This window comes from Phytophthora ramorum (assembly GCF_020800215.1).
Source record: "Phytophthora ramorum isolate Pr-102 chromosome Unknown Phyram_PR-102_s0022, whole genome shotgun sequence".
In the NCBI taxonomy this organism is placed as follows: Eukaryota; Oomycota; class Peronosporomycetes; order Peronosporales; family Peronosporaceae; genus Phytophthora; species Phytophthora ramorum.
Genome location: NW_027150668.1, coordinates 203,279 through 228,982, shown reverse-complemented (window position 1 = coordinate 228,982; position 25,704 = coordinate 203,279). Strand labels below are relative to the sequence as shown.

General features: G+C 58.7%; 10 protein-coding genes across 10 annotated transcripts; 5 read left to right on the top strand and 5 right to left on the bottom strand.

Moving 5' to 3' along the window:
- Nucleotides 1-80: 80 nt before the first annotated feature.
- KRP23_14671 (uncharacterized protein) lies at nt 81-2,180 on the bottom strand (the record flags this gene model as incomplete). The annotated part of the gene is made up of 1 exon (XM_067885519.1): nt 81-2,180. The coding sequence occupies one exon, from the start codon at nt 2,178-2,180 to the stop codon at nt 81-83; it is 2,100 nt and encodes a 699-aa protein (XP_067737180.1).
- A 1,374-nt stretch (nt 2,181-3,554) lies between these two features.
- Nucleotides 3,555-4,232, bottom strand: KRP23_14670 (RNA polymerase II subunit A C-terminal domain phosphatase SSU72; the record flags this gene model as incomplete). The annotated part of the gene is made up of 2 exons (XM_067885518.1): nt 3,555-3,787; nt 3,848-4,232. 2 exons carry the CDS (start codon nt 4,230-4,232, stop codon nt 3,555-3,557), a joined length of 618 nt encoding a protein of 205 aa, XP_067737179.1.
- A 482-nt stretch (nt 4,233-4,714) lies between these two features.
- Nucleotides 4,715-5,392, bottom strand: KRP23_14669 (uncharacterized protein; the record flags this gene model as incomplete). The annotated part of the gene is made up of 1 exon (XM_067885517.1): nt 4,715-5,392. The coding sequence occupies one exon, from the start codon at nt 5,390-5,392 to the stop codon at nt 4,715-4,717; it is 678 nt and encodes a 225-aa protein (XP_067737178.1).
- Nucleotides 5,393-5,703: 311 nt separating this feature from the next.
- KRP23_14668 (Peregrin) lies at nt 5,704-7,296 on the bottom strand (the record flags this gene model as incomplete). Its single annotated transcript, XM_067885516.1, has 1 exon — nt 5,704-7,296. The coding sequence occupies one exon, from the start codon at nt 7,294-7,296 to the stop codon at nt 5,704-5,706; it is 1,593 nt and encodes a 530-aa protein (XP_067737177.1).
- A 349-nt stretch (nt 7,297-7,645) lies between these two features.
- On the top strand, nt 7,646-8,788 carry KRP23_14667 (Protein kinase 2; the record flags this gene model as incomplete). The annotated part of the gene is made up of 1 exon (XM_067885515.1): nt 7,646-8,788. One exon carries the CDS (start codon nt 7,646-7,648, stop codon nt 8,786-8,788), a length of 1,143 nt encoding a protein of 380 aa, XP_067737176.1.
- A 495-nt stretch (nt 8,789-9,283) lies between these two features.
- Nucleotides 9,284-10,750, top strand: KRP23_14666 (uncharacterized protein; the record flags this gene model as incomplete). The annotated part of the gene is made up of 3 exons (XM_067885514.1): nt 9,284-9,517; nt 9,579-9,793; nt 9,889-10,750. The coding sequence occupies 3 exons, from the start codon at nt 9,284-9,286 to the stop codon at nt 10,748-10,750; spliced, it is 1,311 nt and encodes a 436-aa protein (XP_067737175.1).
- A 234-nt stretch (nt 10,751-10,984) lies between these two features.
- Nucleotides 10,985-11,474, top strand: KRP23_14665 (uncharacterized protein; the record flags this gene model as incomplete). Its single annotated transcript, XM_067885513.1, has 2 exons — nt 10,985-11,241; nt 11,318-11,474. 2 exons carry the CDS (start codon nt 10,985-10,987, stop codon nt 11,472-11,474), a joined length of 414 nt encoding a protein of 137 aa, XP_067737174.1.
- Nucleotides 11,475-12,548: 1,074 nt separating this feature from the next.
- On the bottom strand, nt 12,549-13,799 carry KRP23_14664 (uncharacterized protein; the record flags this gene model as incomplete). Its single annotated transcript, XM_067885512.1, has 2 exons — nt 12,549-12,835; nt 13,793-13,799. The coding sequence occupies 2 exons, from the start codon at nt 13,797-13,799 to the stop codon at nt 12,549-12,551; spliced, it is 294 nt and encodes a 97-aa protein (XP_067737173.1).
- A 4,806-nt stretch (nt 13,800-18,605) lies between these two features.
- KRP23_14663 (NPC intracellular cholesterol transporter 1) lies at nt 18,606-23,498 on the top strand (the record flags this gene model as incomplete). Its single annotated transcript, XM_067885511.1, has 1 exon — nt 18,606-23,498. The coding sequence occupies one exon, from the start codon at nt 18,606-18,608 to the stop codon at nt 23,496-23,498; it is 4,893 nt and encodes a 1,630-aa protein (XP_067737172.1).
- A 407-nt stretch (nt 23,499-23,905) lies between these two features.
- On the top strand, nt 23,906-25,642 carry KRP23_14662 (Outer dynein arm protein 1; the record flags this gene model as incomplete). Its single annotated transcript, XM_067885509.1, has 1 exon — nt 23,906-25,642. One exon carries the CDS (start codon nt 23,906-23,908, stop codon nt 25,640-25,642), a length of 1,737 nt encoding a protein of 578 aa, XP_067737171.1.
- Between the last annotated feature and the right edge of the window lie 62 nt (nt 25,643-25,704).

Here is a 25,704-nt window from a genome sequence, read left to right as displayed (position 1 = left end):
AAGGGTTGGACAAGGGTTTTCATTACTTCGTTAGTTTAGAGCCTTGGAAGGGCGACGCATGTAGCAGAGAGACGGCGAGATCAAAATTCGTGATGGTTGAAACCGCGGCGGATGGGAGACAACGAGGCGGCCGCTTCCGGTGGCGCCGCTGCCGTCGGGTTGTTTGTCGGCAGGAGCTTTGGAAGCTTGAACGTCCAAGCCGACTTGGGCTTGGGCTTTTTCTTCCGGTATGCAGCGGACGTGGTGGCACCAGCAGCCTCTTCGTTATCCGTCTCGTACTCGCTCAGGTACTCGGCGCTCGTGTCGGCGCTGGTTTCGACGTAAATATCAGGCTCCTCCTCCTGGTCATCGTGATCGTGTAGATCGTTATGATCATCGTACTCGTTGTGAATGTCGTACTCGTCGAACTCGTCGGGATCGTTGCGGCGGTCTTCGTGGTGGGCTTCGTTGTTGTCACCACCGCCGGCCATGTCTTCCGTAGGCACCTCCCAGCTGACCTTACCCGATTCGTGGGCGTAGTAGTACGTTCCAGGGTAACCACGACTCTCGTGCTTAACCCACCCGGGAGGCAGTTTCTCACCGGATTCCCGATCGTCCGTTGAGTCGAGCGAGGCAGTGTCTTCTTCCGATGATCGCTCGCTTCCTCGTCTCTTTTGTACCGACGTATACTTGCGAGCCGACTGCGGAGCCGAACCAGTCTCCGGTGCCGTTGTCCTGCCCCGCACCGATCGTGGCATGGTGCGGTTCCTGTAGTTCCTAGAATCTTCTTCCTCGTCGTCGTCGTCCTCGGGTGCAGGTTGCTTTGGCGGAGATGGGGTTTTCTTCTTCTTTGCCTTCCACATGGCGAGAACGTCAGACACGTTGTCTTGAGATGGTGGCGGCTCCTCCCGAACCCTCTCTTTGGGCTCCTCCCGAATCTTTTCTTTGGGCTTGTCCCGAGCTGTTTCCTTCGGTTTCTCCTTGGGCTTCTCTCGAACCTTTTCCTTAGGTTTCTCCTGAGGTTTCTCCTGAATCACTGGTGGGTCCTCTCGAGGCTTCCGGTTTCTCCTGCTCTTGATGGCAGCCAGAGTCTCTTCTTCCTCATCCTCAGACAACTCCAAAAAGCTCGTGTTCTCGCGTCTGGACACGGCGCGCTGAATCACCTGAGTGAAGCCAATGTTTCGTCGCGTGCTCACCGTCCCTGCCTTCAATTGAGCGAGTTCCTGCTTCTGCTGCTCCAGCTTGGCCTGGAAGTTCACCAGCACGTCCTCCATTCCTTCCAGCATGGCCAACATGTCATCAGCAGTGTCGTCCAAGTCCTCCACATTCACTTCCGGGAGCTCGTCGGTGTTGCCACTGTCCACCGCGCGCATCTTCTGCAGCAGCGTCTTCGCTTTGACACGGAGACACGTCTTCGTGTCGCCCTCCTTCTGCAGCGTGTCCTCCAGCTGCGCAGCCTTAAACTCGGCGTCTCGCAACTGGTGCACCATCTCGAAGAACTGCTCGTCCTTTTTCATGCTAAAGCGGTGGTTGCGAATGGCGTCCATCCACTTCTCGGCCTCGCCGTCGTCGTCCGTGTCCAAATACAGCGGCCGCATCTTGGCGACTTCCCCCATCGCCGTCTGCTCAGCCGTTGGTCGCGGCAGTTTGCCCGACACTCGGAAGCAATTGTCGCCTCCCCCCACTGCGCGCTGCAGACAGTCTGCGTTGCGCTTGATGTCTGTGAGGTACTCGAGGTCGATGATGCCTCGCGGCGTCTCGTCCTCCTCCGAGTTGTAGTACAAGAGGTACGTGAGCGGCTTGAGCACGAAGTAGTACCGGTTCCAGGCGCCGGGCTCGTTGTCTGCTTGTTTGCGCAGGAAACCGCTGCGCGTGGCCTTGGCGGTCAACGCCTCGGCCGCGCCCTCGGACTCGATCATGCTGAAGCGCACGCGCGGCCGCTTGACGGACTTGCCGCGGCTGTCGCGGCTGCCTCGGCCCGAGCCGGGCGTGCGCGACTTGGAGCGCAGCTGCGCGTCTTGCTGCGGGCGGCGCCGCTCTCGCGAGCGCTCGCGCGTGGGCGAGAAGGACGGGCGCACGTCGTGTTGCGGGCGGCGCCGTGACGGCTCGCGGGACGGGGAGCGCTCATGGCGTCGCGGTTGCGACTGCGCGCGTGGATGGCTGCGGTGGCGGCGCGACCGCTGGCTGGGCTCGGGCGCCATGCGGACGAGTTCCTTCCTAATGCGATGTGAGCGAGACCCGGCGGAGCGGAGCTCGTGGATGTGCGCTCCGCATGGTGAAAGAGCGAGCCTGCCTGCCGTCTTTACGTGTAGGGCTAGCGGCGTACAGTGAGCAGAGGTATTTAGTAGTCTCTGATAGTTGATACCCTAGGCTGAAGCATATCACTTGTTCTATTAATATGTATGTATAAGAGTTCTAATTCATAATAAACCTATTGAATAGTTTTTGCATCTAATGTTGCAGATACGCCCGCCCACGGTGTGGAAAAGCAAACAACGGCAACAAAGGCAACAAGTTGCAGATAAACGTCAAGATGAACGTCATGGCGGCAATAGGGGGACGACATGCTTGTCGCCCACACTCCTTTCTTGGTGCTGTCCGCGAAGTGCATTGCATGGATATATGTGCGCTTTCCCTACCGTAGCTCGTTTACAAGTGCAGCCACGATGCTACTGTGCGTGTGCTCTGGGCGTCAATCTGTTTGCGAATGTATGGCTGGTGCGCGCTCCTCAATCGAAAGACGTTGCAGTGCAACACGTACCAGGCTGACCGCCGTGGGCCCCACTCAACGCCACGGCATCGTCGACTCGAGACTCTGCAGCGTCAAAATACAAATGTATGCCTGCTCAGAGGTGCGTAACTGGGCTGTTCAAACATTTTGACCCTGCAAAACCGGAATCGGAATCCCCTCGACAGTAATAACAGGCTGAAATCGGGAACGGCGAACTTTCTGCAGCTCGTCATCGCCTTCGGCATCTCGGTCTTTTGACCAGACTAACCAATTCGCTCGCACCACGTCAGGTCGAGACGCGAGGCGACAATATGAAGCCGAACGAGCCGTCATGGTCTCGCCACCCCGCATCTTCTTCGCGACGAACGCCCGGTCTCAGCCTTAGAATCGCAGACTCTACTGCTGACCTGGTGGCGGCTTGACGAAGTTGGAACCCTCGGGCCGTGGACCACTGCGTCGGACAGAGCTGATTCCGCCGCATCGACCAGATCGAGCGCCTCAGACTGGATGCAAATGCTTCATTACGTATGGATGAGGCTTCGGATGGGAGACCAGAATTCGATGGGGCAATGGACAACGCTGCAGCCGTGCTTCTCGCGCAAGAGGATGCAGTAGCTGTGCATTAATCGCGTGACGTGAGCGAACAAGGCAGTCGCACCTCGATCTTAAATGGGCGTGAGACCTTCAAAAGGTGCGAAGCTTTCGCCTAATCTACACTGCATTAACGGTACGAATAAGAAAATAGCGTAGCTGAGGACAGCGCTTTGCCGACTGCAATGTCGCCTGCCTCCTCCACGATTATGAGAAGGGCGAGCGTCCGCGTCGAGCTCTGCAGAATGGCAGCTCACATGTGCAGCCCCAGGTAGAACATCTGCAGTTCATGCTTCTTCTCGAACTTCTCCACCACTGTTTTCACGAACTCCTCTGTGAGCTCGTCCGACGGAACGTCGAGCTCGCGACAGAGGCCGAGCACGCGCTCTCCCCCGCTCACGGCCTCCTCGGGGGTGTCTGCCGTGTCGAGGCAGATGATGTGGAACTGCTTGGTCTTGAAACTCAGACGAATGCGCATCTGGATGTCTGCACGACACTCACGTGAGTAAATCCGCCGTAGACATGGATAATTAAGGAGAGACTCACCCTCCAAGACGGTCAGGAACATGACGTAGTCCAGGCACACGACCACGTCGATGCCCAGGAGCTGCTTGTTGCCGATACTCTGCCAGCGCTCGGGCGCCGCCTTGAGCGGCATGTCCCGCTCCAGGATCCGCAGCACGCCGTTGCCTGAGAACAGCGCGGCGTCCTCCTCCTGCAGTGTGCTGTGCATGACGGCGTAGGGCGTGAGGAACTTGAACGTGCGCGCGTCGGTGCTGGTCCTGCCGGGGAACGTCACCTGTCGGCCGGCGCCGTACGAGCACACGCGCAGCCCCGCGGCGCTGAGCCTCTCGTGGGCGGCGGCACTGCGGTTCACGTTGTTGGCGCACACCATGGCGAACATGGGGCGGCTGGGCTCGACGCTCTGCATGCTGCTGCTCTGCTTGCTCTTCCTGTGCTTGCGCTTGCTCTCCTTGCGGCCGAATAGGAAATGAAACATCGGAACTTCAAAGTAAAAGGGCCACGCGATTGCTCTCGGTGTCGCAGTCAGGAGCGGACGGAGGTGTCTCTGCGCCCACGGTTTGGGCCGGTGTCCGCCTACGTCGGCCTCCGTCGCGCCCGAGCTGCCGAATGGAAAGTGGCGATGGGATCCTCGCTCAAATATCGAACAGATACAATACAACCTAATGGAGGCCACGCCGAGGATGCAGCGTAGAGCGTAGTCGCCATAACCGCAACAAATACAAAAGCTGATGAGATCACGACAGACTCAACACGCAGTAGGACAAGCAATACTGCGATCGTTCAACGCACATGTATTAGCAAGGGCTCAACGCACATCAAAGTGCTTTTCATCGCGGCAACTTCAACTTGCACCTCTTGGCGCGCAGCAATGGGCCACCATTTTGCAGCTCAGGGGAGCTCCTGAGCCGGGGGCTGGTCCGGCAGCACGCTCTGTTGCTTGGCGCCGTGGGCTTTGGCCTGCTCCTCGGCGACGCCGAACGGCGTCTTCTTCCAGGCCTGCTCAAAGCCATCCACCGAACCGGACGACACCTTGTGGTCGTGTGTACCCTCGTCCTGCTCCGACGCGCGCTTCCACGTCGACTCGAGCGCACACGTGCCGATCTGGCGCTTGTGCTGCGCCTTCAGCCGCCCCGTTGAGTCCTCGTACCGGCGGCGCGTGCTGTTCACGCGGCGGCCGTTGTCGTCCGCAGTTAGGCACGTGCTGTACGAGTAAGTGAAGAATGAGTAGCCCTCCTTCGTCTTGGACAGGGGCGGCGCCACGTTCGCAGGCACCTGCGTGCCCATAAGCTTCGCGCCCACGGGCAGGTCGTCGAAGAAGTTGCCGGCCATGAGCTTCTGCTCCTCAGCAGCGGGCGAATCCTCCGTCTCCGTCTCCTCTTCCTCTTGCTCTTCTTGTGCTTGCTCGGTCATCGGTTCATCGTTGCGACCACGCTGGTGAGAATGAGGGATGATCACGAAACGCGTTGACGGGGAGCGCTTGTCGAAGCCGCGTATGAACTCCTCCTCGTCGGCCAGCGAATCCAGCCACGTGAACGGCGACACCACATCCCAGTTTGGACGGAACATCTTCGCTGCGACTTGCTTGCTTCACTGCACTTTGGCAACTGGAAGAATTGGCAAGGGTGTTCTTGGTAACTGAGACCAGGCGCTGGTTGCTTCCTGCCACGATGGTTGACAATGTCAATGGCAGTTGGAGTTCATTCTCAAACAAGCTTGCTGCTCGTCCACCGTTGCTGTGAAGCTTCTTGGACGCCTGCCCATCGCAGACAACAGACCAAACCACATACACTCGACCATGATACAGATCAAATTTGCTTACCCGATCGCCCAGCTATCGTCTTGCTTTCCTAAATCAATGTCGACCCACTGCCGAGTCCTCATGATGCTGGCGCGAACTGACGCGGCTTCGGACGCCACTGCGCAGCGCCCTGGGTCACTGGACGGATGAGCTTGACGATTGGGCCATCCACAATATTCTCCTCGTCCGGAAGGTACAACACCAACGTGTTATCCACGTCCAGCTTAGCCCATACCTTCTGCCCAGACGCCACAATCTGCACGAGATGCATCTTCTTCTCCTTATCCCACTGCACCACGCGCGCGCGTTGCCACTCGTCCTGCGCCTTGGCTAAATAGTCCACGATAGCTCCAACCGCATGCCTTCCCTTCGGAAACTCGGGCAGTCCCAGTCGCTCCTCGCCCGAAGATAGTGCAGGCGGTGGAAAAGTGACCGGGCGCTGCGTACTCATACTCTGGACTACCATTGCAGGCGGTGCGTAGGCGTTTGCAGTGATTTTGGCGCCAGCAAACAGCTTTCGGTTAGTATCGCTTGGAGGAGCAGTCGCCGCAGAAAAGGGAGCTGGTCCAAAGTGTAGCGTGGCCGTAGAACCCAACAGCTTCTGCTTGCAGTGCAGATACGGCGTCGACTCGAGCATGAACGCGTAGCGATCAGCATCGCTGTAGTGTGGCGTGCCAAAGTCTTCATCTTCAAAGTCGTCGTCGACGGAGTACTCGCTCATGATCTCCTCCACTAAATCTTCATCACTGATCCAGCGCTTGGCTCCCGGGATGCGCGACGTCGGCAAGTGCTTGTCGCAGTACACGCCGAGCAAGTTGCCTTCGTTGCCGATCATAAGCCCTGCGTCTGCTGCGCACTGCGGGTGCACGCCCACATTGCAGCCGTCCTGTTCGCAGATGACCGAGGCACCGCCACGCTTGCGGCAGATCGCGCACAAGTACCTAAACCTCCCGTTCTCGATCTCCTCAAAGCCGTCGACGGGTTCCATGCTCGGCACGTCCCTCATGATCAGCTCGGGGACGGCCAGCGCACACAGCACGTGCACCCACTTTTGTTCCTCGGTCGAGGCCGTCTCAGCCACCGCTAGGGGCTTGAGCGCGCCGCCGCTCTGCATGCAGACAGCGCATATGAGCTGTTTGCCGAGCAGACACGAGGGACAGCGCCACGGGCCGTCGTCCTGCTCCCTCACGACGACGCCGAAGCACTCTTCGTGCACTCGCACGGTACACGCGTCATTGCCACAGTAGAGTACACGGCCGCAGGACCACAGCCCCTCGCAGATGCTGCAGTTCTCCTTAGGCACATAGTGCGGCACGTAGCAGTCGTCCACGTACTGGCGCAGCTGCCGCAGCAGCTCGTCGTCCGCGTGGTCCAGTCGGAAGCCGCACTGCAGCTGGATGGCATCAGCCTCCTCAACTCCGGGAAGTCTCAGCTGTGCATGCTGCGCGTCCCAGGGCAGCACGCGCTGCTCGCTCGGCAGCAGCTCACGCATCTCCAGCACCTTGCAGTAGTTGCGGATGAGCAGCAGCACGCCCGGTAGGTCGGGCGGCGCCAGATTGGAGATGTCCACGGCAAGTTGGCGGCGCTGGTCCCACGTGGGGTGCGTCGGGAACGCGCGGTTCACGCCCGAGGACGCGGCGTCGCTCTCGCCCTCGAACAGCTCCTCGGTCATGTTGGCTCAATTGGCTGCCGTCGTCTTTGAGCCGTTCTATGCGGTATGATAGGTTTGGTGTAACGATACATCAACCTATCGAACAACCTCGGAGAGCCAGAGAGGGGGAGAGGGCGAGATCGGACCATTTTTAAGACCAGTCGACCAAGTCACTTCGGCAATATCCAGCGTCTTGTGTCTCGCAAGTGGCGGAAGAACGACCTCACGAAAAAGTGCACGTTCACTTTCGTCGCCGCAGCATCGCCGCGTCGTCGTCGTGCAGGACTCGCGTCTGTCGTCAGTCAGTCCCCAACCTACTACGTGCAGCCCCGCTCGTTTTACCCCAACAGACGCTAGCAGCCTCTAGAATATGAGCTCGCCCGACGAGGTGCCGCTGTCCGATGGCGCGCTGGCCAAGGAGCTCAACGCGCTCGTGGAGAGCACCAACTTCGACGACAAGATCTGCCTCGAGGACTTCTCGCTCATCCGCGTGATCGGCAAGGGCTCGTTCGGCAAGGTGACGCTCGTGCGCAAGAAGAACAACAGCAAGGTGTTCGCCATGAAGATTCTGACCAAGTCGCACCTGCTCAAACGCAAGCAGGTGGAGCACACCAAGACGGAGCGCCGCGTGCTCAGCGTGGCTAGCCACCCGTTCATCGTGGGGCTGCACTACGCCTTCCAGACCGAGGCCAAGCTCTACTTCGTGCTCGACTACTGCCCCGGTGGAGAGCTCTTCTTCCACCTTTCGCGCATGGGCAAGTTCGACGAGGAGATGGCCCGCTTCTACGCGGCCGAGCTCGTCGTGGCGCTCGAGCACCTGCACTCACTCGGTGTCGTGTACCGCGACCTCAAGCCCGAGAACATTTTGCTGGACGAGATGGGCCACATCAAGCTCGCGGACTTTGGGCTCGCCAAGGACGAGGTCACGGAGATCGACAGCGGCGCCACGTCGCTGTGCGGCACGCCAGAGTACCTGGCGCCCGAGGTGCTGGCGCGTAAGGGCCACGGCACGGCGGTGGACTGGTGGGGGCTCGGCATGGTGCTGTACGAGATGCTCACAGGCCTGCCGCCTTGGTACACGCGCAACCGCCAGGAGCTCTTTGCGCGCATTCGCGAGGCGCCGCTGGAAATCCCTAACTACCTGAGTCGCGACGCGGCGTCGCTGATTCAATCGCTGCTGCACCGCGAGCCTGAGAAACGTCTGGGCAGCCGTGGTGCAGGCGACGTGAAGGCTCACCGATTCTTCCGCACAGTGGACTGGGACGGTCTGCTGTGGGCCGATCCGCCCTTCAAGCCGTCCGACCCGCAGTCCAAGGAGGATGGAGACACGTCCAACTTTGACAAGGAGTTCACGGAGCTGCCCGTGAGCGGCACACCACTGAGCAAATCGTCAGGCGGCTCCGGTCTCCCCAAGAGCATGTTCACAGGCTTTACATACGAGGCTCCGACACTTTCGTACGGATCCAACACGTCCCAATCGAAGGTCGATGTGTCCTCCACCCCGTATATTTAGGTAAAGCATGACGAAGAGCTGCCGCCGCTGCCAAGGCTGCTGCTGGTGAACTGCTGCGTTGGTGGGCACTTCGGACGGGACGAGCACTGTGCATGTTGTGTATCCGGATATGTGGGCCTTCTACTGGAGCTACGGCAGGAGAGACGAACTACACGAAGCAACCATCAAGCGGGCAAGCAAGCAGAGTCGAGCCGCGAGCGAAGCTGCAGGAAGTACAGAGGTAGCAAGCAGTACGGCGCGCTTTTGGATCAAGCTTGTCGGCGCGAGCTCGCGTGTCGTTTGCGGACGCACCCAGAAGCAGGCAAAGCAGGATGTCCCTTTAATAAATAGAGCGTTAGAAAATGAAAGTGACGCACGTACACAGCACCAAGTCTTCATTGCAGTCACGGCGCCAAAAGCTATCGTACCGGTCACCTCGACTGGCAAATTATCCGCATACAAACATCAAGCCAATCAAAGCATTGGCAGGTATTCCGCTGACTGATACAGGACAACATGGCTGCTACTGCTCCGGCCTTCGCTGCGTGCGGCGTGCGCGTGGCCCAGGACCCCGTCAAGGGCAAAGTTGTCTTCAGTGAGCGCGCTTTTCAGCCCGGCCAGGTGATTTTCAGCGAGCAGGCGTTCGTGGCGGCCCCGTGGAGCACGGACCTGTGCGGCGGCCTTCAACAACGCGGCGGTGGACTCCCGCCACCGCTGCCATTGCGAGCGCACGGGCGCGCCCAAGACCATGTACTCGCCGCGGCTGCAGGATAACGTGGGGCGTCGTAACGTGGTCGTGAGCATCATGAAGACCATCGACGGCATCGAGGAGGTCGACCGCGCGCGTTGCGTCCTCAAGTGCCTCGCCATGTACGAGCGCGACACACATGCGCTGGACGAGGTGCTGGAACTCACTTGGGCTGGCCAACAGCGGGCTGTGAATGCAGCCTCGCAATTGCGTCGTCAACTACCGGACATCTTCCCCACAGGCTTCTCGGACCAGCAGATGGCTACGCTCATCGGCGTGTTGAACACCAACTCGCACGAGCTCGAGAACCTCGGAGGCTCGGGCTGTTCCTGTCGGCTTGCCGTATGGAGCACAACTGCGTGCCCAACTGCAGCTTCACGACGTTCGACTCGACGCTGTGGATGACTGCGATCCGCCCCATTGCGCCGGGCGACGCGCTGTCCATCGACTACGGCAACTTTTTCTATCGTCCGACGTCGGAGCGCCAGGAGACTCTGTTTGAGTCGTACGGCTTTGTGTGCACGTGTGAAGCGTGCGTCTCGTTGGCGGACCCGACACGTGCTGTCCGTTGCTTGTCTGGGAAGTGTCCGCAGGGTGTCATGCTGCCGTGTCCGGTACGAGCCATCGCCGCTAGCAGCAACATCGGGCCGAACCAACTGCAATTCGAGTGGCGCTGTCAAACATGCGGCAAAGTCGCGGATGCCGCGGAGCACACGCGGATCTTGGCTGCAGAGCAGGACCTGCTGGAGAACGGATTTCCCGAGAGCCTCGACGAGGTGGACGCCGTGGTGCGTTGCGGTGTGCTGCATGAGCGCCACTATCTGCTCTTCTGGGCGCTGGACAACATTGGCTGCGAAGCCGCTGCGATCACCGCCTTCCAGGCAGAGGCGCAGCTGGCCCAGCACCGCCGCGCGCTGGCGCAGGTCTGGGAGCGTATTATCGCCTACATGAACGTGGTAGTGCCGACGGCTCACCACGAGAAGACCATCTACTACGACAACCTGGCGCAGGTGCAGGTGGTGCTCGGAGATCTTGGCGCCGCGAGCCAGGCGTACGCGCGCGCGTTTGAGATCTCGTGTCTGGTGAGCGGCACCGACTGCTCGCCGACGCGCAAGCTGCAGCGGCTGACGGAGAATCCCCCGCAGACGGCCGAGGAGCTGCGGCAGCTGTACGCAGCCGAGGCGCAGCACCGCCGGCGCCCCGCGAGCGAGGCAGATGACGAAGACATGGAGTAAAGGCTGTAAAGATTTTTGACCGGGGCTTCAGTAATAACACTCGTAGCTTTGTGGGACCACTACCGTCATAGACAAGAGCATGCAGTCTGTGTGCACTGCAACGATAACGATAGCCTGCCATTGCCGTCGTCCTGGTGGTCCAGCCGCTGGGGTCCGATGACTCAGTGCAGCGCGCGGCAGCAGTGGACAAGTCCAGTGACTGGGAGCTCTCGCCGAAGTGCTGGCGTCTGCGACATGGAACGGATCCCCTCTTCACGGGACTTTGGTTCCTTACAAAGCGTGCTGCGAGGCGAAAAGTTCTTTGGCCACCTTGCAGCGCCACCTTGCAGCGCCATCTTGCAGCGCTTCTCACGTGGCGGCCAGGACGGTGCCGCTGCCGTGGCAGGACACAGACACCTGAAGGCAACGACAGCCCGAGCGAGGCGAGACGTGAAGCTCACTATGGCCCCGGAGGACAACGCCGTCGTGTTTATCATCGTGTGGGTCATCACGTCCATATGGCGGCGCTCCAAGACCGCACCTACCACTTCTTCCGCTTGCGCGACGACTCGCAGGTGCTGCTCGCAGACCGTCGGACTTTGTTGCCAAGGTCGCCAAGGACAAACTGAGCGGCTACCGTGCGACGGTCCCAGTGGTGAAAGTCGACGGGCTGTGCATCGTGGGGTTCCAGCACCTGCGCTACGTGTACGAAGAGAACGCGCAGCGATTTCTTACGGTGCTGTAGCGCGTGGGCACACGCACGAGGATATTGGGCACGAAGCCAGCGACCTGTCGGACTCGGAGGCGAAGCACCGTATCAACCCTGTCGGTCTTAACTCTGTTGACATCGAGATGCCGCCTGGCACTACTTCACGTACTGGAACATGGGGATCGTCATGACTCGTGCTGCTGTCGTGCACATCTACACGCAGCAGCAGGTCTAAGTGGTGGCTGCTCTCAGACGTGGCGACGGTGCTTTTCTTCTCCATCGTCTTCCAGCACCACACCGTGGCGTGAACGTTCAGCTGCGCTCCACGTCGGTCTTCTTTGGGGTCGGCTCGATCCCGCGCCGAACTTCGACGCGGGGCCCGCCACCAGTCACCAGCCACCAGCCTCCGCCACGCCACGCTCCGTCGTCTCCGCGGGCTCCGTCGCACTGGTGGCGCGCGCATCAGGAACCCCGTTCGTGGACCGCGAGTCGCCGTCCCATTGGCGCCGCTGCCAATCGATGCCGACGCTGAGCCGCGTCTCCAGTCGCTCGCCAGCCGCAGCTGTCGATTGCGGAGAAGACGCAGCCCACGTACACGAAGGCGCTGGGCGCCATGACGCGTGGCGGACTACCCGAGAGGACTGCGCGGCCTCTTCGTACTGGTGCAGGGTCCATTGCTACTGGTCGGCATCGGGGCTTCGCTGGCAGCGTGGGACTCGCTATCGACATGTGGAGCGTCGAGATGGCGGCGCAGTACCGCCAATCCATGCTTTTGTGCTGTCGGCGCTGCTTCTCGGCCATTCTAACGCAGTGTATGTGTCCGTCCACACGCAGCTGGATCTGGACTGCCGTTCCTGAAGTGGCCATCTTGGCATCGACATTAGCGTTTGCCTGCCGTTCCGGTGTGTCGCCACGAAGGTTGTTGGGCTGATGGCTGCGCTGTGTTGTCCATTGGCAAGGAAGGCCCCTTCCTCATGGTTTCGCGCGGCTTTGACAGTGTGTTGGCGAACTGGCGCCCATTCCGGCGTATTCGCGACGATGGCGCCAAGCGCTTGCAGATGCTGGCTTGTGCTTGTGCTGCAAGTGTGGCGGCCACCTTTGGTTCACCGTTTAGTGGTGTGCTTTTCGTGACTTCGGACTTCTACCTCGTCTGGCACTGCCACGCCCTTTTTCGCAGCCTTTGTGGGCGATCTGCTCGTGGATGTTGGGGCTGCCGTATGGGCGGATCGCAGTCATCCACAGCGTCGAGTCGAACGTCGTGAAGCTGCAGTTGGGCAAGCAGTTGTGTTCCATACGGCATGCCGACAGGAACAGCCCCGAGCCTCCGCGGTTCCCGAGCTCGTGCGAGTTGGTGCTCAACACACCGATGAGCGTAGCCATCTGCTGGTCCGAGAAGCCTATGGGGAAGATGTCCGGTAGTCGTCATGATGAGCTCATCGTACACGTTCTTGGTGAATCTCTTCTTTGCCGTAAAGTACGCGCGTTGCGCCGAGCGCCGCGCTGTCCATCGACTATCGACTACGGCAACTTCTTCTCCCGTCCGACGTCGGAGCGTCAGGAGACTCTGTTTGAGTCGTACGGCTTTGTGTGCACGTGTGAAGCGTGCGTCTCGTTGGCGGACCCGACACGTGCTGTCCGTTGTTTGTCTGGGAAGTGTCCGCAGGTGTCATGCTGCCGTGTCCGGTACGAGCCATCGCCGCTAGCAGCAACATCGGGCCGAACCGACTGCAATTCGAGTGGCGCTGTCAAACATGCGGCAAAGTCGCGGATGCCGCGGAGCACACGCGGATGTTGGTTGCAGAATAAGAGGTGCTGGGGGCCGGGTATGGAGAAGTCATTGGACTTCCTTGGTCCTCCACTCGCGAGGCTTCGTGCTGCGTCTGTAGCAGTTCCAAGTGGTTGTAGAGCACACCAGTCCAATCACCTGCTTTCTGGATGTGAAGGCTCAGGAACTTGTCTTCCAGCGCCAATGAGACGGTGTACGGATGCCGCTCGAACTTCGAAATCTCTGGCACGTTCACAAACACGTACATTCCCGGCAGGAAGCGTTGCCTCTTTGGAAAACGAGTTCGGCTTCTTCTTGAAAATCGCCACCGCCTCCTTCGAAAGCTGCACCTGCGCGATCTTCCAAAACAAGTTGAATTTCTCTTCTCGAGACACAGGGGGCGGCAATCGCAGCGCAAACGAGCATGGCCACTCCAGCCCAGATCGGAAGGCGGACAGCAAAGAGAATCGATTCTCATCGCGCACGAACGTCAAGTGGTGATACCGAGATGGTTGTCAAACCGCCTCCGTGACCGTGCGAATGTGGATCACAGTCGCTAACCTACTAGAGATCTGCATCAAGCACGTACGCCCCATGTACGATCTGTAGCTGTGGTGCTCACTCTTTCGGCATTGCACCAAGGAGTGTATTGGCTCTCTTTCGGCACAAACGTGGGTGCTCATGACCTCTTGGCCGTCGGAAGAACTCGTCCGGTGCACCAAGCACGCTCCCGAGACACACGCATGAAGCTTTTGTAAACTGCCCAGCGTCCAAGCACCACGAAGAACGTCAGGTAGATGATCGCCAATGGGGTCTCCGTGTACGTGGTGAGTCTGGGAGGCATGGTGGTATGGAGGCATGGAGGTGGACCGACGGCAGCATGAGCCTGTACCAGTCGGCACCAGCAGGGACCGTGGCGTTGTTGCTGTTGCTGCGCACATTAGCCGTGTCCAGACGGCGCTGCTGTCTTATGACGCCTCGACCAACGGTGTACGTGGACGAGATCAAAGACCCGAAGTGCGGGTCCATCGAGGAAGCATTTCGTCTACGTCTTGCAGAACGGCGTGTGGGTGGAGTCTGTGGCTGCTGTTCGGACAGAGCAAGCCCAAAGAGTACGCGGAGACTGGCGCGTTGACGCACCGCCCTGAACGGGTTCCGTGCAAAGGCCTTGCACGACCTCCTCGGAGCTCGGAGCCCTCGGAGGTGACACACACCATCTTGATCTCGGTTGATCTCGGCAACCTGCAGCAGGGCCGTGTTGAACTTGTGCAGGAGCAACTTGTCCCAGTGGAAACGTGGGGCCCGAAGCGCCCGAGGTTTTGAAGTTGATGACCACGTCGGACGCGCCACCTTCTCAACTCGCGACTCTTTCCGGGGTGAGAATGCTGCACTTTCTCGCTCGGGTTTGGCACTGTGGGGTTTTACTCATTCCACAACTGGAGCCGAACCAAGCAAGCCAAGCAAGTCAAGCCCGAGAAGACCATGGTGACCGAGATTTACTACCGCAAGGCGTTGGCGCAGATCGAGAAGAAGCACTCGCTACTGGAGAAGACGCACTCGCTGCTGGAGGCCGAGCACGAAGAGATGAAGACCAAGTACTCGAAGCTTGAGGAGGAACACGCAGAGCTTCGAGACGAGCGCAACGATCTGGAGGGCGACACCTGGCTTTGGATGATGCAGAACAACAAGCTACAGGTCCAGCACAAGGAGCTCCAAGCCGAGCACTCTCAGTGGAAGGCCGCGTGCGCGTCGCTCGTGAAGGAGGTGGAGAGGAAGGTTCTGGAGGAGGAGTACATGGCGTATCTGGCGCAGGAGTATGGCCAGACCCAGTGGCCGGTGGCCAAGGTGGCCGAGCTGGAGGTCGAGCAGGAGCGCAAGCTCGCTGAAGCGCACAAGCTGGCCAAGGAGCGGGAGCAAGCGCTGATGGACAAGGTTGCGGCACTCGAGAGCGAGATTGTGACGCTCAAGACAACGTCCAAGAGCGAGGTTGCGTCGCTCCGAAGCACGATCCAGCAGAAAGACGACGACTTCGACAGCTTCCGCCGGTCCAGCAAGGAGGCCACAGAGCTACACATGAAGCAGCTCGCCGCAGCCAAGGCCAAAGCCATGAAGCACCAGGAGCTGCGCCGGACGCTTCGCGCGGCGCTGGAGAAAGGCGCGAAGACGGCTCTGGCCACGACGAACCCGGCCAAGGAGAGGCGGTTCACCAAGCCCGTGGAGGTGTCGGCACCGACGCAGCAGCGCAAGACCTTGGTGGCGCAGCAGGAGCAGAGGCCAAGACTGCGTGAGAAGAGCAGCAGCTGTGGCAGTCCGTCGACGGTGAGCTCCAGGGCCTCGACAAAGACGACGGTGACGTCTGCGACGTTGAAGAAGGCAGCGGTCAAGCCCGTGGAGGTGCGCGCGCAAACGCTGCAGGATCGTTTGCGGAAGTGTGAGCTGGAGAAGAAACAGAAGATCAAGTCGCTCCAGGAGCAGAGGCCAAGGCTGCGCGAGAAGAGCAACAGCTGTGGCAGTCCGTCGACGGTGAGCACCAGGAGCGCGGCAAAGACGACGGCGACGCCTGCGACGTTGCTGAAGGTGCCAGCGCAAACGCTGCAGCGCCCTGGCCGGAAGCAGGAGTTGACGAAGCCCAAGGAGATCAAGAGTGTCCCGTCAAAGGCGACGTCTAGGTGGGAGCACTACAAGAACCAGCGGTCGGGGCCTTCGTCTGCGGCGACATCGTCCACGTCGTCGTCGCCCGAGATGTCTCCGCGATCGGCAGCTTAGTCGTCTTTGACGAAAGCTGGGCCTGGACTGCTGCGGCGTAGAAGATCATGTTTGTCGGCAAGTCGATGGAATGCGTGGCGTGGTGAATCGGTACGGTATGGGGCACTCATCTCTGCCTCGTATCGTGGCCATTCCGCGCGACGCGGGGCTCATTTCTCCCGGTGTTCCAAGCAAGACGACATCAAGCGGCCCCACAAGCCCAGGTTGGCGAGCAGAGACCCATTGCTCTCTGTCGTGGCTGATCGATCTCTCGTGGAAGGTTCCTGGACGTGCAGTGCTGAGGCTTGGTAGGCCTCACGTGAAGTCGCGCCAGCAGTCTCAGTTGATCGGGGCTCATTACCTCCGTTGAAGCTGCAGATGCTGGCGTGCTTCGCGTGAGGTGCGGGCGTGGTGTGCTTCCGAAGCGGTCGACGGGGACTCATTACTCCCTGTCGACCACTTTGATCGCCCACTCGCTTGCTCTTCTACTGCGGTGCTCGCGTCCGAGACTTTCTTCGTGGGATATGCCTGGATTTCACTTGGCGAGTGGACATGCTGCTTGATGACGACAATCTCGATGCCAAGGTCTGCTAGGACTGAAGACAAGTTTGCGCTTTGCATGTGTAGCTAGTATATTTTTAATTGTTTGTGTCCTGCAAAGTTGCCTTGTTCGCCTTAACTGCCTTAACTACCATAACTACATGTACTTACGCATGGGGATCTGGTGCTTATTGCGGAAGTACGTGCGCACGGGACCGAGCACCGCCAAGCACTCGAGCAGGATGCACGTGAAAATGCTTCCCACAATAATGCCGAGGTACTTGAGACGGAAGCTCCTGGGCATGGCGACGTCCGGCAAGCCCACAACGCTCAGTGCTTGAGATGCGAGACGGATCGGTGAGAACCAGGTACGAGTCAAGCGCACCGACGGCCGGACAGTACCAAACCTTGCAGCACAGGTAGAAAAGGCTGACGGCCCCTGTCCGAAGATGAAGACAGCGTGACTGGACGCCTGTCCTTGAGCGGCTTGGACAGAGTGGTCACGTACGTGCAACCAACAAGCGTGAAGCCGTCCGCGATGAGGAACTTCCCATATGCGAAGGACGTCGCCAAACTGCAGCGACCTTCGACTGGGTCGTCTTCTCCTTGCTCGTGAGCGGCGACACCGCCGAAGCCTCCGCGTCAGTCAGCCAGCGCCACACCAGCGTGCGCAAAACGCAACCCACCGCAGTCATTCCACCGTCCATACCAGTCACCGCACCCGTCTCCATGAGCAGCTTCACGCACTCCACCTTGCTGTCGGGCGGTAGATGTAGATGCGGATGCGCAGCAGCAACCGCTTGATCTCGCCCATGGACACCAGGTAGTCGAGCGCCATTCCCGTCACAGACAGCTCCTCGTCCTGCTTGTCCAGCTGCTTCACCGCAGGCAGATCGTAGCTCTCCTCCGAGTCCACATCGCGCCACACCAGCTTCTTCGCGTGGGTCGTCGACACCATCTCACGCGCGAGCTCGACGCCACCATGCCGCTCTGGCGCGCGACGAAGCAACCGCACGTTGTTGCCCCGACTGCACAGCGACTGACGGAGAAGCCGCCGCAGACGGCCGAGGAGTTGCGGCCGAGGCGCAGCACCGCCAGCGCCCCGCGAGCGAGCGAGGCAGACGACGAAGACATGGAGACTCCTCCATGAATCATCATGGGCTATGATGGAGTAGTGACTGTAGCTTTTTGACTGGGGCTCTCAGTAATAGCACTCGTAGCTTTGTGGGACCACTACCGTCATAGACAAGAGCATGCAGTCTGTGTGCACTGCAACGATAACGATAGCCTGCCATTGCCGTCGTCCTGGTGGTCCAGCCGCTGGGGTCCGATGACTCAGTGCAGCGCGCGGCGGCAGTGAACAAGTCCAGACAAGTCCAGTGACCGGGAGCTCGAGCTGAAGTACGACACGTCTTCGCGGGACTTTAGTTCCCTACAGAGAGGAAGGCAGACGCGCTGCCCGTCTGCCGCCCGATCTGGTCCCTTCGCTGCAACGACGGCAACTCGAAGTGAAAAGCTCGTTGGCCTGCGTCTGCTGCTTCCAAATGGAACCTGATACCCACTCTACCGCAGTGTCTGCTGCCGCTTGAGCTCGCACGGCAAAAACTCACTGCCTGAGCGACTGAAGCGATGCATCTTGCAGCGTTTCTCGCGTGGCGCTGCCGTGGGAAAGGATACAGCTAAAGGCACCGAGCAAGGACGTGAAGTTCACGTGCGCCAGACGGTCAAACGGTGTCTCAAGGGTTGGCATACAATCTCCAAGTGTTATCCGCCTATAATTCCTCCCGAACCTGATACTCGCATTGCTGATAATGTAGCTTGACGAGATATTTTGTATCAGCTAATATATTTAGCATCTACAGTCACTCAACGTAAGTACAATACAACCAATACGTCATTCCATAAACTATGTAGAATGATATATCCGTATATTATATAATACTAAATAAACATGATATCGTATTTCAGAGGGGCGACCCCCTCTCCATGTCCCGGTGCTGTGCTGACTGGGGTTCCCAAGTGCCACTCTGACACTATCTTACCTCGATTCAGTGTCCTTTCCCCCTATAATCGCTATGACATCATTTCGCTATCAGAGCCCAGATTCACAGGCTGGAATGTGGCTGTTCGCGGCCGTGAGCGTCGCCATCGCGACGCCGTGCTTCCGCGCGTGGCTCGAGGCGCTGTTCGCCGAGTTGTCCATCGTCTTCTTCACGTACCTGCGACTCGTGTCCGCCGGTCTCACGTTCGTCCTGTGGCTGGCGCTGGTTTTCCACGGCCGCCGCTTCCTGCGCAATCGTCAGGTCGCGACGAGCCCCCGCGCCCAGCAGGAGGAGGCCCAGGCCAAGACGGGACTCGCTCGCGTCCAATGGAGACGCGGCTCCAAGCGGCGAGCGCTGTTGCTGCGCGTCAAGAGCACGACCAGCGAGATTGCGGGCAGCGGCTTCTACCCGCCGCAGCTCTGGACCTCGTCGCTCTTCGTGCTGGCCATGTTGCCCATCATCAACAGCGTCGTGGTGGGGGGAGGCGGCGCCAACCTCCGCGGACTCAGAAGCGAGACGGCGGCGGCCACGCAGACGACTCTGGACGCGGATGCCGCGGCGCTCGTGACGCTGCAGCAGCAACTGACGACGTGCAAATACTCGGGAGGACGCGAGTGTCTCGACGACGCGACGAGCCTCTCGGTGCTGGGAGACTATCGACAGGCGAGCGGACAGTGCGTGGCCTTCGACGCCGCCTATGTGAACGTGACGGCGGGCGCGGGCCTGCCGGCGCAGTACTTCCCCATTGCAGTGGACGAGGCCAACGCGCAGGGCTTTGCCAACAACTTTTCGCAGTGGTCCGAGGTCAACCAGGACAAGTTCCAGCTTGACTGCCCATTGCTGTACAACGAGACGGTGATCGGGGAAGGACAGGACCTGCTGTGCTGCACGGAGTCTCAGTACGCGAGGCTGAGTCTGCAGGTCCGTGAACTTCCGGGCCAGTGCACGTCCTGCAAGCAGAACCTGCGCAATTTGTGGTGCCAGTTTACTTGCCACCCGAGCAACAGCTTGTTCGTGGATGTGACCCAGGTGCGGCTTATGGAGGGAGATGCAGACCACGCGGACGAGGCCTTCCCTGCGATTGAAGAGGCCACGTACTACGTGGGCAGTGACATGGTGCGCGACCTGCACGATTTCTGTGAGGCCGACACGGGGTTTATGCCGCTAGTGTGCGGGGTGAATGAGGACAACTGCTCGACGACAGGCTCGGAGATGCTGGAGTACCTTGGTGCCTACAGCTTTGACGGGGTGGGGTCGCCGGCGCAGGTAAAATTCACCACGATGAAGCAACTCTTGGCTGCTGAACAGGAGGAAAAGATTTGTGCGTGTGGCAGTGGGAACACGACGGACTGCTTCGCGCCAATGGACACGCGGCTTACATCGTGTGTTGATGCGTGCGGATCGCTGTGTGCTGTGAGTGGGGACGACAGCCGCGAGTACGAGTCGACCTGCTACACTACCAATAGCAGCTCAGTGTTGGATGATCTGAGTAATGCCACATCTGACAGCACTAGCAACACCAGCGGTTCTAGTGCAGCTAGCAAACTTGAATCTCTATTGGCAGAATTGTCTTCCCGCGTGGAAGGAGGCAGCTTTGAGGTGCTGAACTACGTCCTCGCTGTGTTCGCATTCTTCGCTGCAACGGCGTTGGCGCTCGGCTTTGCGTATTCCACTCGCTACGGCAAGAAGAAGCGGCAATCGGTTTTGAGTGATCCTGTGAACGGCCCCATGACTCCTGGAATGTTGTCGTTGGTGAACCTGGATCAACTGAAGGGCATTGGACGTTGGGATGATCAGATGACGAAGCACCTGAAACGCTGGGGAGACTTTGTCGCCATGGGAAACCACCCACTGTACATTATTTTACTTTCGTTGATGATTGTTGTTTGCTGTTCCAGCGGTCTGGTTCGCATGGAAGTAGAGACGGACTCGATGAAGCTGTGGGTGTCTGAGGGCAGCACCGTTTTCCAGGAGAGCACTCGCTTTGGTGAAATACTCGGACCTGTTGATCGGGTGGAGAGGTTGGTGCTTGTCACTAAGGACGGCGGCGTGGTGACCAGATCGGCGTATATCAAAGAGGCGATCCGTTTACAGCAAATTGTTGCAGACGAAGTTGTTTCCAATAGCATTACGCTGAGCGATATTTGCGTCAAAGACGCCTCGACCTCACCTTGCCAGGTGAACTCTGCTACGCAATACTTCCAGAACAGCATGGACCACTTTGAAGTGTACGAGATGTATGGTCTGGCAGGCAAGCACTTGAGCAACTGTGCGAATGCTCCGGAGCGAGCGGACGCTGGTGTATGCAGTCAGCTGCAGCTGCAGGTCAATGCCTCGGGATCGTCACTTCCGGCCAGCATGAGTGATTGTCCGTGTGTGTCGGCCTTCGGTGCTCCAATGACGGAATTGGAGAAGTATCTTGGCGGATTTACTGCGGATGATGGCCCAGTGGACGCCAGTACTTACCTGGAGCAAGCTACGACACTATTCTCAACTGCTATGGTGACTAACCACCAGGATGCATCCAAGAACGCTGATGCGATCGCTTGGGAACGTGCGTTTATCTTGCAAATGGAAAAGGAAGCGAAAACCAACACGCTGTACGATATTTACTTTGCTGCTGAGACGTCTGCAGATGACGAGTTTATGGCTGCTTCGAACTTGGATATTGTGTTCAAGGCTGGAATCGCAGGCTTTCTCTTTATGTTTGTGTACGTGGTCATTGGACTAAATCACTGGAAGCTGGACCACCGCTTCTTCCATTCGTCGAAGATCGGTGTGGGTTTCATGGGAGTCGCGTGCATCTTGATGGCCGTGGGCGGGACGTTGGGCATCTTCGCGTGGACTGGGTTGAAGCTTCAGATTGTGACTCTTGTGGTGCTCCCATTGGTGGTTCTAGCAATTGGCACAGGAAACATATTCTTGATTCTACATGCTGTTGATTTGAAGCAAGATGAGTTGAAGATGGAGCAGCGCTCGCTGTTTGTTGGCCTCGAAGACAACGATTTCGGTATCCACGAGATCACGTGCGTACTGTTATGTGAGGCAACGGGCCATATAGGCCCCAGCATGATATTGACGGTCGCGTGCGAGTGCTGCATCGTTGCGTTCGCTGCGTACTCGGCAATGCCAGCCGCGCAGTGGCTCGCCGGGTCGTTGGTAGTAGGACTTGCCACTAGCTTCGCTTTGCAAATGACCTTGTTCCTTGCCATTGTTGCGCTGGACAAGCGTCGTGAGTTGAGCGGCACATATGATGTAATCTGCTGCAAGCGTGCTTCGTTTGCTCGTCGCCCACGTGTGTCTGAGGATGAGACTACTGCTGCGACTGAGAACTCGTCGTTCCCCGGGAGTGTCTACTCCCTGCCTGACCTCAACCTTATGAATCGTTGCGTCACTGGCTACGTCCATTTACTGTTGAAGAAGGTTTCAAAAGTGGTCGTGCTTCTCGTGTTCGCTGCGTGCACCCTGGTGGCGATTGTTTCCATCGAAGCAATGGACCGCGGTCTTTCACCGAACTCGTTCATCCCGACCGACTCGTACCTGAACTCGTACTACCGTGCTGTGGATGATAACGATCTGTCTGCCAAGGAGTTCCCCGTCTATTTCGTGGTTGAGGCCGGCTATGGTAGTAATCCGGATGGGTTCAATGACCTCGGGAATGATGCGGAGGCTCAAAGCAAGCTGTGCTCCTCCAGGGATATTTGTGACGAATTGTCGATCCCGAATATCCTCAGCGAGCTGGTGTCGGACGGCGAAAATAACGTGACGTATTTCAAGGAGGGCGCCGTAGTTAGCTCGTGGCTGGATGACTTCTGGGGCTTTGTTGACCCTGCCACTGAGTGCTGTCGCGTAGATCCGGAGAACGACTACGTATATTCTCCTCTTCGCCCTGAAGAGAGCAGTGCAGCGTATGTTCTCGAACGCGCCTCAGTGGCGTCGTCGTGCCTGGCGGATTCAAGCGAGGTGTTGTCAGTGCCAGATGAGTCTTTCATGTCATTATTCAGCATGTTCTCAACGGCGGCTACGGGGACTTTGTGCTCGTACGCTGCGGGCACGCGCTACCACGGCCAGCTCAGTATCGACAACAAGCCAATTCCTGCCATGAGCAGCAGCGCAACCCAGGAGGTGACTCTCAACGGCACTGGCTTTGGCAATGATGTCACCGCTTTTGCGTACAAGGTTCTGAGCACCACCGTTTCCTCGTCAAAGATTTCGGGGAGCCAAGAGGGTGCGATCACGGCGTACTCGCAGGCCCAGCACATTGCTGAGTGGATTAGCAACGAGACTGGCATTGACGTTTGGGTGTACTCACCTAAGTATGTTTTCTTGGAGCAGTTCCACTCTGTTCGGCGCACTGCGTACATTGTTGTGAGCGTCGGACTTGCTGTGGTGTTCGTGCTGCAGACGCTTTCGCTAGGAAGCTACGGGTACGGATTTGCGGTGACCTTCGTCGCGACAGCCACTGTTGTTCAAGTCGCTGGTCTGATGATGCCGATGGGTGTGCCACTTAACTCGCTTTCGATTGTGAGTCTCTCGATTGCGGTCACGTTCTCGGTCGGATTCTCCAGTCACTTTGCTCGCCTGTTTGCCAAGGCCCGTACACTCACTGACGACTCGGGCTGCACCCCGACGGGAGACGCGTGCGTTAGGAAAGCGTTGACGCAACTGCTGGCGTCGTGGACTTTAGGCGTTGCCGTCTCGAAGTTTGTCGCCATTGCTGCTCTTGCACTTGTGGCTACTCCTGTCTTCGAACCTGCTGGTAACTGCTTCTTCCGGACGTTGATGGCTGCGGCAGTGTGCTCCTGGCTGAACGGCGCTGTCCTGTTGCCCGTGGGCCTCAGTATTTGTGTGGATGCCACTGAAGGCCGCGTGCGTGAGGTCAAGTCTACGAACGAGGAAGGTGGCGAGTACTCGCGCGAGAGCCCCTCGTCTTCTTACCACGGTGCGCCACTGACTGGCAAGTACTGAAGATCTTCGCAGTCTTTGGTACTTGCGCTGCCATGCATTCCCAAGAAACATACACGAGAAAAATGATGAAGACGCTGGAGCTGGTCTCCAATGAACATGAAGCCCATTGTACACTTATGCTGTGGGCAAGCCGAAAACAAAGAAAGCTAGAGACCGCTAACCAGCGCATGAATGTATTTTATATTTGCATTTGATGAGGGCTCGGCCCGCCTCCTCTTCCTCCGCTTGCTTTTGATGACCCCAGCTCACCAAGACAGTCCAAGCGAGGTGTTTCAGAGGTAAGACCCCTTAAAAATAGTTGTGCCATGCCATCGCCTTCCTCATTTTAGGCTATATCGCGTCAAGTGCAGTTGCGCCTGCAATTCACCTTCGAAAGGGTGAACGCGGGCAAGGTAGAGAGAACAGCGATGATGAGTAACCCGCCTACGACCGGCGGTGCGGGCCTATTCAGCCCTCGGACCACAAATGGGAGCAGCAATCGGTACCACCTGACAAGCAGCGGAGCTCGTACGCCGCGCGTGTTTCCGTCGGATGCGCAAAGCATTCCGTTGAGTCCGTCCCGACTCGAGAGCCCCATGTTTCGCGAGCGCGTGAACGCGTTGATGCAGCAAGGAGACACGTACGCTAAGCGTCTTGATGGCGAACGCCGTCGGTCCCACGACCTCGATCTCGCACTGCGCACACTGCGGGTCGAGCATTTCCAAACGCGAAAGGCACTTAGTGACGCCACAAACGCGCAACTCTGCGCTGCCACGACGGAACTCAAGCCCCTTCGCACCCTGGAGAACCGACTGGACAAAGTGCTTACGCGCTACAACGAGGTGTGCAATACGAACAAGGCGCTGCGCGAGCAGATTCAGTCCTTGCGTCGTGAAAAAGTGCAACAAGCTGCAGTGCTCGACAAGTTGGAGCGGGAGACCGCGCAGGCCCAAGGGGAGGCTTCACAGGTAGCGCAGGCATCCCAAGCAGCAGGCGATGCGAGAGACCGCGCGAATAGACAGAGCGAGACGCTGCGCAGCCAACTCGCCGAGGACGGCAGCAACTTCGAGTCCGGCTGGATTGAGAAAACTGGACAGCTAGCTGAAGACCGCGCCATCATCCGCGATATTCCACGACTGCGCACACCCAAGAGTCCTTCACGACCACACTTCATCAACAGCACGACGCCAGGAAGCACCAGCTCGCCGTTACCCAGCAACAGCTCGGGTCGGTCGCTCCCTGGCGGCTTCAAGTTGCTGTCAACGCCCGATATCAAGCTGCGCGACGAGACGCACAGGAACGAGAAGCTGCTTCATGAGAAAGCCAACGACTTGCAGAAGCAAAGCGAGCGGTTGCGAACAGCGCAGGATGGTCTGGCCAAGATTAAGCGCAAAACTGGCGAGAGAGATTCGCATGCGCTATCTGCTGCGTTGGTTGCTGCCGAGGAGAAAAACTTTTCTCTTTTCAACATGATCAACGAGCTGAGCACCGAGATGGAGGCCCTGGAGGTGGAAAATAACGCATTGGAGGCCCAAGTAAACGAGCAGACCCGCGATGGGTCTATGGGCTCAGTTGAAGATGCCCGGCGGCGCGCACTGAAGCAGCAACTAGAGGACCAGATCGAGAAGTCCCGCCAAAAGGTAGCCCGTCTGGAGGCGCGCCACGGCGAAGCGGCGGAGGCAGCCGAGGTCATGAAGGCTGGAACCATGGGGCTCTTTCACAAGCTCCAAGGTCCCAATGACGAAGCATTCGCGTCTCAGCTGTCAACTCATGGAGTTACCGAGGTCACAATCGCCCTGCTGCTTGGTCTCATCGAACAACGTGTAGGCGAGTTAGTGGACATTCACAACATCGCTACTAATGCCCCTGCGGCGGCGGCGTTGGGCGCCCAGCATCCGACCATGAAGGTGGATGGTGGAGGACACGACGGTAGCCACGCGCGTCACTCGCGCAACGGTGACCGTCCTCGTGGAGGCGCTGCTGCTAATACGACGGGTGCATTGCTGCGACCCACACCGCCAGCAGCTGAAGACTTTAACGACTCCGACAACGATGAGCCACAGCAGGACGACGTGCTACGCCCGTGCAAGATTTCAGATATCCAGGAGAAGACTGCCGCAGCCGTAGGTCGACGAAAGGAGAAACAGATCCGTGCCAAGCGGTAGAAGTGCTGACTGTGAAGATGAAGAGGATGCAAAGCTTTAACACGTTCATTCAAGCAGGGTAG